The 13352-nt window shown below is 52.3% G+C and overlaps 2 protein-coding genes across 2 annotated transcripts in view; one reads left to right on the forward strand and one right to left on the reverse strand.

Annotated features, from left to right (window-relative positions):
- FUT2 (fucosyltransferase 2) lies at positions 1–10226 on the forward strand. The gene is given in 2 exon segments (NM_214069.1): positions 1–101; positions 8012–10226. A coding segment is annotated over 1 exon segment (1023 nt). The 5' UTR covers positions 1–101; positions 8012–8013; the 3' UTR covers positions 9037–10226.
- The window catches only part of MAMSTR (MEF2 activating motif and SAP domain containing transcriptional regulator), an 18183-nt gene continuing 10042 nt past the window's right edge, over positions 5212–13352 (reverse strand). The window contains exon 9 of the mRNA XM_021094689.1: positions 5212–5943. Coding sequence (XP_020950348.1) covers positions 5828–5943 — 116 coding nt within the window. The 3' untranslated portion in view covers positions 5212–5827. The remainder of the gene's footprint in view (positions 5944–13352) is intronic.

Genomic DNA, 13352 nt, shown 5'->3' on the forward strand with positions numbered 1-13352 from the left:
GGTGCTGGAAGGTTCGAGAGATTCAGAGAGAGGAGTCGACCCGAGGGGAGGGAGCCTGCTGAGCTGCCAGCAGCGCCACTTTGCCTTCCAGCCAGAACCAGGTGAGAGATGGCGAGTGGGGGGCGCTCCCTGCACCGCAGCTCACACTCGCGTACACACACACACACACACACTCACACACGGCAGAGAGCTGGGAAGAGGCTTGACCCCTGGGATTCAGGGCCAAGTGGAGACTCAACCGGCCACTCCTTGGCCTCTGACCCGCTCTGGGATGGACCCCGCCTCGGGGCCTCCACCTCCTCTGCCCCAGCGCACCGGCCCCCTGACCTCCCGGTCAGCCCCCAGCACCCTCCTCAGCCCCCATCACCTTCCTTCCCAGCAGACCTGTTGTTAGCACCCGGTCCCCTCCGTCACCGCCGCGCTCCCCATCCCCACCCGAGGCCACCAGCTCCCACCCTCCTTCCTGTCCTCGGTTTCCTCCGAGAGTGAGAGGCCAGAACAGGGTCCGCAGTCCCTGGAGCGGCCCAGAGCCGAGCCCCTGTGGGCGCCCCGCGCAGGCCTGCCCTGGCGCCGCCCGGGAGGTGGCCGGCTCCCTGGCTCCCCAGTTCTATCCTGATTCAGCCTTTCTGTTCGGGGTTTCAAGGTGGGAGCCCCACTTTCTGTCTTAGGCTCTTCCCCAGCGCTCCTGCTTAGAGTGTGAATTTCAGGTGGGGGAGAAGCCGGGCGGACCTGCCGGAGCCGGTGTGGGTGGGGAGGAACCTGCAGCCCGGCGGGCCCTGAGCTGCGGGAGAAGGAGGGCGGGGGGCGCCTTCCGAGCGGGAACAGGACTCGCTCATCACTGGGTGTGACTGGGCTGGGCCTGAGGAAGGGGAGGGGGGCGGTTTGAGCTGAGGCGGGATAGGGCTAGCTCTGGTTGGGAACAGATGCTGAGGGCTGAGGGGGGCAGAGGAGAGGCACAGAGGCTGCGGCTGGCCTCCAGGAGGGAAGAGGGTGAGGCTAGGCCTGGAACAGAGAGAAGGGGATGGGAACTAGAAAGTTGAAAATAAATGCTGGGCAGGTTTTTGTGCCCCCCCCGCCCCATTTTCCTGAGGGACCTGGAGCTTGGTTCAAAGTTGGGGCTCTCTTCTGTTCTATATCCTATGGCAACCTCTCCCCACCATGGGATGACTCCCTGGGGTCCCGGATGGCGGAAGGGACCTTGAGCCGTCCAGTGAGGACCGAGGGCCAAAAGAGAGAGGGGATGGATTTCCTGACCTCTGACGACTAGAGGGAAAGGCAGGCTCCTTCCATTTGCCAGAAGCTGCAGAGCCTTCCTGCTGGCAGGGCTCCCCTTGCCCGCAGGGGGTCCTCTCCTGGTCTCCAACCTCCCAGCCCCTGCCCCATGCCTGCCCCCCCCACCCCCTTGCTCACCACTCCCTAAGCCTCTGTTTCCTTAGCTTTCAAATAGGCGTCTTTATACCTGCTTCTCCATTAAAATTCAGTAAGAGAGTGGTTCCCTCTGTGGTGCAGTGGGTTAAGGATCCATCATCGCTACAGCTGCGGCTCGGCTTCATTCCCTAGCCTGGAAACTTCCACATGCCACAGGTGTGGACATAAAAATAAACATTTTTTTAATTCATTAAGATAAAGCTGTGGGAACTAGGAGGAAGGGGAGTGGGGCATGACAACAGGACACATGGTTCCAGCCAGAAATAATTGTGAGTTGGGGGTATTAGGCTTGCTCCGGGTGGTAGGACAGCCCATGTGGCCCAGCCTTCACTGCACAGCCCTGCAGAGAGGTGCTGTCCCATTTTTGGGGTGATGACAGAGAGGTAAAGGCCTGTGGTTAGGCCCCCGCTCCCAGACACTGGGTTTCACCCTGTGATACTCTCCCCAACTCTTTCTCCTCTCCCTGCAGCCTCAGTCAAGATCATGGGGTCAAGGCCTGGAGGCCAGTGAGGCCCCATCAGCATTTGCCCATCCCCCTTTCTGGGTCTGGCAGGAGGGAACCAGGGAGACTAAGAGACATTGTTCTAGAACATTCTGCTTTTCTTCTTACAAAAAAACAAATGAAACTAGCCTTCTTGCTTTCTGTATGCTGTAAACAGATTTTCAGGGGTGTATTCGGGGCACCCACTGCCAGTCCAGAGGCGAAGAGGTTTGAGTATGAAGGTCTGTTCTTCCAATGTTCCTTTTTTCACCTACTAGGTGTTGGGAAATGGGGACCAAAAAAAGAAAACTACCAGGGATGTAAGGAAATGAATGAGGCAGGGAGATGTTGGCAGAGACTCAGGGAGAGAGGGAGACAAAACCCAAATGGGAGCAAACGGAACCGACAGAGGTAGAGAGCTGCATTCCTTCTGTGCGCGCGTCCCGATGCCTGCTCCGTGCTGAGCCCAGCTTCTGGGGCCACACGGCGCTGCCTTAGTTGGTCTCGGGATTCACAACCGCTGATGAAATCGAGCCCTCCTTTAGGTCTGCTCCCGTTACATTCATGTACGACTCCTCCCAGTGCTATGATCTGGTCTAAAGGCTACATTTGACCATGACCCACACACCCAATGGGAAAAGTGGAAACCCACTGGTTGCTGGCCCAGAGCCCATACAAATAGCACCTTCTGCTTTGTCTGTGATAATATCAAAATTGTACTGCCTGTGTCTATGTGCCAGGCACAGTTTGCATCCTCAGAGACATGAATTCACTTGTCCAGAATCACACAACTGGTGAGGGTAGGGATTTCACAGCTAATGTGGAATCAGCAGCCCACAGCCAGAGATGGTGCACTTAGGCACAGAGAGATGTGTCCTCTCCAGGTCACCAAGTCAGGTTCATTCCATGCAGGGCTGAGTACGTGGAGGCTTCACTTTCATGGCCATGAGGACAGGGCCTTATCCGGGGTTTGTGGGCAATGAGGCTGAGACTTGTGAGCTGCAGCTGAGCTTCGAAACAAACCTTATTCAGCAAACCCAGCTTCTCCGACTCCTTTCTTTCAGGTTAAAAAGGGGCTAGAGGTCGTTTACCACCCGGAAGTCTATTTCTGGTCGGACTCAACACCTGGGGACACCCAAAGGGCCCATGCCTCCAGCTGAGTTGGTTCAGTTCACATCCATTTGACAAGCCAGAGTCTTTTCTGGAAAGAGACCCCTCATGCGATCTTAATGGGCTCTGAGGGTTTCAGTGACTATATATTAATAAATCAGAAGAGGGGATGTTGATCAGCAGGCCCTGTGCTTTTATCAGCCATAATTAGTCTCAGAGGGCCACACCTGCATGGCTGCTGGCAGCTGCCCAGCTTCAGCCTGGTCACAACCAGCTTGATTAAGCCCCAGTGCTCTCTGCCCAGTGGGCACTTGGTTCAGTAGTTCAACCAGGAAGAAAAAAAAAAAAAAAAGCTGGGAGTTCCCGTTGCGGCTCAGCGGAAATGAACCTGACTAGCATCCCTGGCCTTGCTCAGTGGGTTAAGGATCCCACATTGTCATGAGCTGTGGTGTAGGTCACAGACATGGTTCAGATCTGGCATTGCTGTGGCTCTGGTGGAGGCCGGTGGCTACAGCTCAATTCAACCCCTAGCCTAGGACCCTCTATATGCCATGGGTGTAGACCTAAAAAAAGCAATAATAATAATAATGTGTTAACTGGGATGACATAAGTAATGCTTTTTCTGCTTTTCCTCACTGGCTTCTAGCCACATAATGGAGGGTCAGAACCACTCCGTTTCCTGCTTTACTTACAGCTGCTTGGCTTACGCTCAGCAACCCCGTCTTCAAAGTCTCGCCCTTTAGGGGGCTTGATCCTAAGAATCCCAGCCAATAGTTTAATCACCTGCTTCACTCGCCAAACTTCTGGGTCAACATTGATGTCCCAGGATGGGTCTTCCCAACGCCCCCTTCCTCCTGTAACAGCATAGTGAGTTCCACATGTTCTCAGAAGGTCTGTCCTGTGCAGCCGCCCTACTCCTGGAACTAGTTTCTGTTGTAGCCAGAGGTGAGAAGAACAGATTGTGTACTTTTTCAAACATGAGCAGATTTTCTGGGAGTTCTTGACTGGTAATTGAAGCAATTCCAGTCTCGAGGTCTCTGCCCAGCTCTTCCGGTGTCTCTTGGTGACTGGTTCCCTCTGCTTCAGCCCGCCTCTGACATGTCCCAGCCACACCGATTCCTACTCTCCCTTCCAGCATCACCTGCTGTGGTTTCACAGAAAGATCTTTGGTCTTTGTCCCCAGCTCCTGGCACATAGCAACCAAGATCCTTGGCATTTCCTGACTGCCAAGTGATAGGAGTGTCTCCTATGATGACAGGCAACTCTTGGCAGCCTCTAGATGGCTTCAGGATAGGAGCTGCTCACCAGAGACACCAAGCCTTCATTAGAAGATTGGCACTTTCACGGAGTTTCCGTCGTGGTGCAGCGGAAACATATCCAACCAGGAACCATGACGTTGCGGGTTCAATCCCTGCCCTCAGGATTAGGATCCGGTGTGTTAAGGATCCGGTGTTGCCGTGGGCTGTGATGTAGGTCACAGATTGGGTTCAGATCCTGCATTGCTGTGGCTGTGGTGTGGGCCGGCAGCTATAGCTCTGATTCAGCCCCTAGCCTTGGAACCTCCATATGCCGTGGGTGCGGCCCTAAAAAAAAAAAAAAAAAAAAAAAAAAAGAAGAAGAAGAAGATTGGCACTTTCAGCTCCAAACACTTCTCCCCACCCCCACCCCAAGCTCTTGGGAGGGGAGATGGACCAGAGATTGAGTCAATCACCGGTGGCTAGTGATTTAATCAGTCATGCCTGCACAATGACACCACCATAAAAATCCTAAGCAGTGGGTTTCAGGGAACCTCTGAATCAGCAAACACGAGCCAGTAGGGTGGTCCACCCAGACTCCAAGAGGACGGAAGCCCTGTGCTCCAGACCCTTTGGATGTCATCGTATGGCTCTCTTCTTCCGACTTCTCATTTTTCTTTACGATTAACTAGTAAGTGTAGGTAAAGCGCCTTCCTGAAGTCTGTGAACCATTCTAGCAAACCAAGGCTGAGGAGGGGTCATGGGAACTGCCCATCTGTGGCTGGTCTGTCGGCGTATGAATGGCCCAGGACTGCTGGTTGGCGAATGAAGTTGGGGGCAGCCTTGCGGAACTGTACTATTTTACTTGCAGGATCTGAGAGTAAGTCCAAGTAGATTGTGTCAGAATTGAATTGTTAGACGTCGAGATGGTGTCAGGAGGAAAAAAACATGACCATCTGCCTTCTGAGCCTTTTAGTGAAAATACTCAAGAGAGGGTTTGGCCATAGACACACGAAAAGATGCTCAACGTCGCTTATTATTAGAGACAGGCAAATCCAAACCGCAATGAGATGTCCCCTCACACCAGCCCGAATGGCTGCCGCCAGAAAGCCTACAAATAACACAAGCTAGAGAGGGTGTTGGTGGGAATGTAAGTTGGTGCAGCCACCATGGCGAACAGCATAGACGTTCTTTAAAGAACTAAAGACAGAGTTACTATATGATCCAGGAATCTCACTCCTGGGCATCTACCTGTAAAAGATGAAAATTCTAATTTGAAAAGATACATGCACCCCCATATTCATAGCAGCACTATTTGCAATAGAAGACATGGAAGCCACCGACACGTGCATGACAGAGGAATGGATAAAGATGTGGTTCATTTATACACCATGGAATACTACACAGCCATAAAAAAGATGAAACAATGCCATTGGCAACAACCTGGATAGACCTAGAGATTGTCATACTGGGTGAAGTAAGTCAGAAAGAGAAAGACAAATACCATATGTTATGTGTGGAATGTAAATAAGATACCGGAGTTCCTGTTGTGGCTCAGCAGTAACCAACCCGACTAGTATCCATGAGGATGCGGGTTCAATCCCTGGCCTCCACTCAATGGGTTAAAGGGTCCGGCATTGCCATGAGCTATGGTGTAGGTGGCCGACGTAGCTCGGATCCCACGCAGCCCTAAAAAGCAAGATAATAAGTTAATTAAATTAAATAAGATACAAATGAACTTATTTACAAAACAGAAACAGACTCACGGACATAGAAAACAAACTTAGATTACCAAAGGGAGAAGAGGGTGGGGAAGGGATAAATTAGGAGTTTAGGATTAGCAGATACAAACTACTATTAAGGAGTTCCTGTTGTGGCTCAGTGGTAACAGAACCTGGCTAGCGTCCATGAGAGTGCGGGTTCGATTCCTGGCCCCACTAAGTGGGCTAAGGATCCGGCATTCCCTCAAGCTGTGGCGTAGGTCGCAGACGTGGCTCAGATCCAGTGTGGTTGTGGCTGTGGTGCGGGCCGGCATCTGCAGCTCCGATTCAACCCCTAGCCTGGGAACCTCCATGTGCTGTGGGTGCAGCACCCCCCCAAAAAAAAACCCTACTATATTTAAAATACATAAACAGCAAGGGCTTACTGTATAGCGTAGGGATTCTGAATTAAACCACAATGGAAAGAAAAAAGAAAGGGAATTGGTCATCTCCTCTTTGAGAGCAAACCTGCACTGATCAGGAACTCAGCCAAAGAAAGGAGAAGCCGCTGTGGAGCCAGGTGTTTACCTCGGTGTCAGTCATCTGAAGCCAGGACGGTGGACAGGTTGAGCGGTTGAGCTCTTGATGGGCAGTGCAGTTTCCCGTCAAGGAGGATGTGGATGGGGAGGGCACGCAATGATGGACACCTCTGGAAACTGGGTCCCCAGGAAGCAGCAGCTTCACACACTTGTGCTCATCATATAGTATACAGATACCCACACACGTACACTCACAGGATATAAATCCACGCACTGTCGGTTCACAGCCACCTACACATGACATGTGCGGTGTGTGTGTGTGGTACCCGACCTTATGCTTACACAATACAAATATAGCTCAGATAGTTGAGGTTCAGTTCCAGACCACCACAATAACGCTAATACTGCAACAAAGTAAGTCGCACCAAGTTTTTGGCTTCCCTGTGCCTACGATAGTTATATTTATCCTATACTGTGGTCTTCTAAGCGTGCAACAGCATTATAGCTAAAAAAAAATAATGTGGCGTTCCTGTCAAGTCTTAGTGGTTAACAAACCTGACTAGTATCCATGAGGACATGGGTTCAATCCCTGGCCTTGCTCAGCGGGCTAAGGATCTGGCATTGCTGTGGCTGTGGTGTACGCCGGCAGCTGTAGCTCCAAATCGACCCCAAGCCTGGGAACCTCCATATGCCATGGGTGTGGCTCTAAAAAGATGAAAGACCAAAAAAAGCCAATGTAAATACCTTAAAAACACTTTATTTCTTTAAAATGCTAACCCTAGAGTTCCCGTCATGGCGCAGTGGAAGCGAATCCAACTAGGATCCATGAGGTTGCGGGTTTGATCCCTGCCCCTGCTCAGTGGACCTTGCGTTGCTGTGACCTGTGGTGTAGGTCACAGACATGGCTTGGATCTGGCATTGCTGTGGCTGTGGTGTAGGCTGGTGGCAGCAGCTCTGATTTGACCCCCTAGCCTGGGCACCTCCATATGCCACAGGTGCAGCCCTAAAAAGCAAAATAAAATAAAATGCTAACCCTTATCTGACAAGGCAGGGTTGCCAAAAACCTTCAGTTTGTAAAAAACACGCTATCTTCAAAGTGCTCTAGAAGGAGGCGTGCCTGTATACTCACAGCCATGCAAGACAAGGTACCCTACACATGCAGTGTCCATTTGTATGCACACAACCTCACACAGAGTCATACGTACACAATATATAAGATACCCAGGTATAGTCAAATGATGCACATGCCATGCCTGTGGATATACACAGAACGCATATATATCCACGTGTGTAAACATGCACATATGAATCCAGGGGAAACACACCCTCAAAACACTCATCTAGCGATGTACCTGCATAAATGCACCTGAGTATTGGTTTCCACGCACCCACAAAGTAAATCCACACGCAGAAACATCTACACAAGGTTGCACACACAACTGCACTGCCAGCTTCATGCGCCACCCCTAGGGCCTCCAGCCCCAAGCTAACCGCTCCCTGTTCTCCCTCCCCTGACAGCCATGCTCAGCATGCAGGCATCTTTCTTCTTCCCCACGGGTCCCTTCATCCTCTTTGTCTTCACGGCTTCCACCATATTTCACCTTCAGCAGAGGATGGTGAAGATTCAACCCACGTGGGAGTTACAGATGGTGACGCAGGTGACCACAGAGAGCCCCTCGAGCCCCCAGCTGAAGGGCATGTGGACGATCAATGCCATCGGCCGCCTGGGGAACCAGATGGGGGAGTACGCCACCCTGTACGCGCTGGCCAGGATGAACGGGCGGCCGGCCTTCATCCCGCCCGAGATGCACAGCACGCTGGCCCCCATCTTCAGGATCACCCTCCCGGTCCTGCACGCCAGCACGGCCCGCAGGATCCCCTGGCAGAACTACCACCTGAACGACTGGATGGAGGAGCGGTACCGCCACATCCCGGGGGAGTACGTGCGCCTCACGGGCTACCCCTGCTCCTGGACCTTCTACCACCACCTGCGCACCGAGATCCTCCGGGAGTTCACCCTGCATAACCACGTGCGCGAGGAGGCCCAGGATTTCCTGCGGGGTCTGCGGGTGAACGGGAGCCGACCGAGTACCTACGTGGGGGTGCACGTGCGCCGGGGGGACTACGTGCACGTGATGCCCAACGTGTGGAAGGGCGTGGTGGCCGACCGGCGGTACCTGGAGCAGGCCCTGGACTGGTTCCGGGCTCGCTACCGCTCCCCCGTCTTTGTGGTCTCCAGCAACGGCATGGCCTGGTGTCGGGAAAACATCAATGCCTCGCGCGGCGATGTGGTGTTTGCCGGCAATGGCATCGAGGGCTCCCCCGCCAAAGACTTCGCGCTGCTCACGCAGTGTAACCACACTGTCATGACCATTGGCACGTTCGGGATCTGGGCCGCCTACCTTGCTGGTGGAGAGACCATCTACCTGGCCAATTACACGCTCCCGGACTCTCCCTTCCTCAAACTCTTTAAGCCCGAGGCAGCCTTCCTGCCCGAGTGGATTGGGATCGAGGCAGACCTGTCCCCACTCCTTAAGCACTGATGTCGGCTGGTCCTCGGCTCCCCATTCTTCTTTTCTGGCTCCCCCCAAGATCACTTCCAAGGCACAGGGAGCACACATTGTTCCATGTTCCAAGTCACTTCCCTCTTGTATCATAATGCTTCCAGCTACAAGCAACAAAGTCCCAACTAACTTGTGTAAATAACATGTTTGTGTATCTCACACCACAGGGCCCAGAGGTGGTGCATCTCCAGGGTTAGTTACTTTAGTAACTGAAAAATGTCGTCAGTGACCCCAGCTCCATCCATCTGGTTGGGCTGCCATAATGTCTTAAATCAGCTCCGACACGGTCCTCCTGGCCCCGAGAGGCTGCCACATTCCCAGGTGTCCCACACAGATAACCTCTTCCCAGCGCAGCAAAGAGAGATCTGCGCTTAAGTACCTTTTGAAGAATGTGGGAAACCTTCCAAAACCTCCAGCAACTGGCCCCATGTCTCATTGGCCAGAACTGTGTCAGATGACCACATGACCCCTTCCATGGCATGACGAATGAGACCCTGGGATCGGCTTAGCCTCAGGTCAATAAATCTTTGCCCGCTGCAGCTGGGGAGTAGATCAGCCTCCTCCAAAGGACATGATGGCTTGCAGAAACAAAAGTGGGGTGTTCTTACCAAGGAGGAAGGGAGGCAGGGCTGTAGGATGCAAAACAGAGAAGCCCTGAATTGCTGTGCAGGTTGGTCATACACAAAGGCACCTGGCCAGGGAGGCAAGTGGGGCTTAAATAGAGCCCCAGTCTGTTCGCCAAGCCACGTGTCCTTGGGACTCAGGCTCACTTTTTTCTAGTTAGTCCACCCAGAGCAGGGACCTTTTTTCCAGTTTTGACAAGATAGCCGTATTGGCTAGGAGTTAATGTGAAGCCTAGACCATGTGCTCCACCTCTACAACCCTGGCTTCCGGTGCCCGTGATGATTATCCTTGCGAACTGAAGCCAGGGAGGTCCTGTTGTGGCTCAGCAGTTAAAGAACCTGACTGGCATCCATGAGAACGAGGGTCCAATCCCTGACCTCACTCCGTGGGTTAAGGATCTGGCGTTGCCGTGAGCTGTGGTGTAGGTTGCAGACGTGGCTCAGATCTGGCATTGCTGTGGCTGTGGTGTAGGCCAGCAGTTGTAGTTCCGATTCAACCCCTAGCTTGGGAACCTCCATATGCTGCAGGTGTGGCCCTAAAAGAACAAAAAAAGAAAGAAAAAAAACTGAAGCCAGGGTGGCTCAGGGAACTTGATGAAAGTACATTCATTCTTTCAGTAAATACGTGCGGTGGTGAAGCTAACAGACAGAAGCCCTGCTCTCCAGGACTGCGTTCACGACACATGGTGGCTTAAAATGACAGCAGTTCATTATTGCCCACTATTCTGTGGGTCAGCTGGGTGACTCACTGCTCCCTGCAACAGTGGCTGGGTTCTGCTACGCAGCTGCGTGTATGTGGAGCACCACTGGAGTGTCCTGCAGGGTGGGATAGCTTGGACTCCCTCACGACATGGCTTGCAGGTTGTTTGCTGGAACCCTTGCTTTGGAGTCCTCAGACATCCTCATCGCGTGACAGGTCCAGCTATGAAGCTGTGACAGGTCCAGCTGTGAGGAAGCCCAACCCCAACGAGAGGCCACACGGAGGTGCTCCGATTTAAACATCTTGGCCGAGGCCAGCTTCAAGTCATCCCAGCCCGGGCATCAGCTGTGTGAGTGAAGAAGCCTCCAGATGAGTCCACAGTTCCAGTCAACCCAGCATTTAGAGAGACCCAGCTGAGGCTCCTGACCACGTGCGGTAGTGATAAGCCATATCGGAATTCCTGAGTCCTGTGAGCAGAATAATGCTTGTCGGATGTCACCAAGTTTTGAGATCATCTGGTAGGAAGCCATAGATAACTGGATAGCCAACTCAGAGACTAGTCTCTGTGTTTGCAGAAACGTTTCTGCCTTTGGCGTAAGGTGGGCCAACATGAACATCCCCACCAGACTTGAGATCGCATGTGCCAAGGTCCTGTGACAGGGGAGAGTTTGTTTATACGTGAGAGCGCAGTTAGGCCAGTGTGGCTGCAGCAGAGAGACGGGTAGAGGGGGCGAAGGTGGCGCAAGACACTCCTGGCCGACATGATGAGGGCTTTGGGGTTTAGTCTGAGGCCAGTGGGAATCAGAGGGCTTTAATGAGGGGGGGCCATGATCTGATTTGCCGTGTGGACATATCTGGCTGTGACTCGGAGACAGGGCTGTGGGGCAAGGGTGGAGGCAGAGAGAACACGGAGACGGCTCCTGTGACGTCCCCGGCACCCAGCAGTGGTGGGCTGGGGAGCTGATGGAGGAAGCAGAAGTCTCATTTCGAGAGCCCAACTGAGACACCGAGTGTCTCTGGCAGCTTCACGTCCCTGGAAGAAAGGATCTGCCTGCCTCCATCAGACAGCGGGGAGGGTCACCGACTACAAACGTGGCTGCCGTATGTGTTTGGCGGTTGGTTCCAAAGGAGAATGAAAGAGTAGCCTGAGAATTGGGAAGATGCCCCCAAAATGGGTACATAGGACAAAAAAGGTTTGCCACTCACACTTCAGCGACTGCAGCAAGTCAGGTGGTCACATCTCATTTCGAAGAGGGCAAATAAGAGCAGTCTGCCCATGTGCCCACGTACGCTCCGATGACTACCTCACATCTCCTTGCAGGCCTCTATCGTCTCTCTGGGTGGTTTCTCTGGGCCCCTTCTGTGTGGCCTGGTACCCATGGAATGGGATGCAGCGGTACGCGCTAGGATAATAACTTGCCGGGTTTCTCAATAACTCTGTTGAAGGACTCCTCTTTCAAATTTCCAGTCTTATTTTATACAACTGGAATGGGAGTGGTCACTGGGCCAGATTTTGCCATTTTAAAAAAAGAAAACGGGAAGGTCCCTTGTGATGCGGTGGGTTAAGGATCTGGCATTGTCACTGCAGTGACTCAGGTTGCTGCTGTGGTGCAGCTTTCAGGGAACTTCCATATGCCATGGACATGACCAAAGAAGAAAAAGGGAAAAAAGAAAAAGAAAAAAGTTCTCGTTGGGGCACAACGGGATCAGCAGCATCTCTGCAGTGGCAGGAGGCAGGCTCAATCCCTGGCGGGCATGGTGCATTAAAAGGATCTGGCATTGCCACAACTTTGGTGTAGGTTGCAGCTGTGGTTGGATCTGATCCCTGGCCCGGGAACTCCCATCTGCTGCTGGGCAGCCAAAAAAAAAAAAAAAAAAAGAAAAGAAAAGAAAAAAAGGAGGCATTCTCATTGCCGCTCAGTGGGTTAAGAACCTGACTAGTATCCATGAGGACGCAGGCTCAATCCATGGCCTCACTCAGTGGGTTAAAGATCCGGTGTTGCCTCAGGCTGTGGTGTAGGTCACAGATGCGGCTCAGATCTGGTGTTGCTGTGGCTGTGGTGGAGGCCGGCACCTTCAACTTCAATTTTACCCCTGGCCTGGGAACTTCCCTATGCTGCACCTACAGCCCTAAAAACAAGAAGAAAGAAAAAAGGAAATAAACTACATGTTAATTTATTAATTTAGCATTCTCTGGGTTTTTTTGTTGTTGTTTTTTGTTTTGTTTTGTTTTTTTGTCTTTTTGCCATTTCTTGGGCCGCTCCCACAGCATGTGGGAGGTTCCCAGGCTAGGGGTCTAATAGGAGCTGTAGCCGCCAGCCTACACCAGAGCCACAGCAACGGGGGATCAGAGCCGCGTCTGCAACCTACACCACAGCTCACGGCAACGCCAGATCCTTAACCCGCTGAGCAAGGCCAGGGATCGAACCCGCAACCTCGAACGAACCCTTCCTAGTCAGATTCGTTAACCACTGCGCCACAATGGGAACTCCCCGCATTCTGTTTTCTTAATGTACACCTAAAAATGTATTTGGGGAGGGCCCATTTTACATGCTTCTAAATTAAAGCAACATCGTAGTTGGTTGGAATTTTCGAAAATGGCTGCAGTAACATTTCCCATTGATTTCATTCTCCTTTCTATCCCCATCTCGATAATGGTTCTATTCATTTATTTCAACCAAACCCTTAAGCCCATTCTTGATTCTTTCTTTCACATTTCATCCACAAGCAAGTTCTGTCAGCTTGACCTTGAAAATATACTCTGGATCTGATCTTTCGTTCCTCTGCCATCACCATTCTGTCCAAGTCACCACCATCTCCATCTGGGCAATCTCTTTAAACGCAGACTAAGCAGGGAGTTCCCGTTGCAGCACAGTGGACATGAATCTGCCTAGTATCCCCGAGGATGCAGGTTTGAGCAGCCTTGCTCTGCGGGTTAAGGATCTAGCGTTGCTGCGGCTGTGGTATAGGCC

Source organism: Sus scrofa, chromosome 6 (genome assembly GCF_000003025.6).
Source record: "Sus scrofa isolate TJ Tabasco breed Duroc chromosome 6, Sscrofa11.1, whole genome shotgun sequence".
In the NCBI taxonomy this organism is placed as follows: domain Eukaryota; kingdom Metazoa; phylum Chordata; class Mammalia; order Artiodactyla; family Suidae; genus Sus; species Sus scrofa.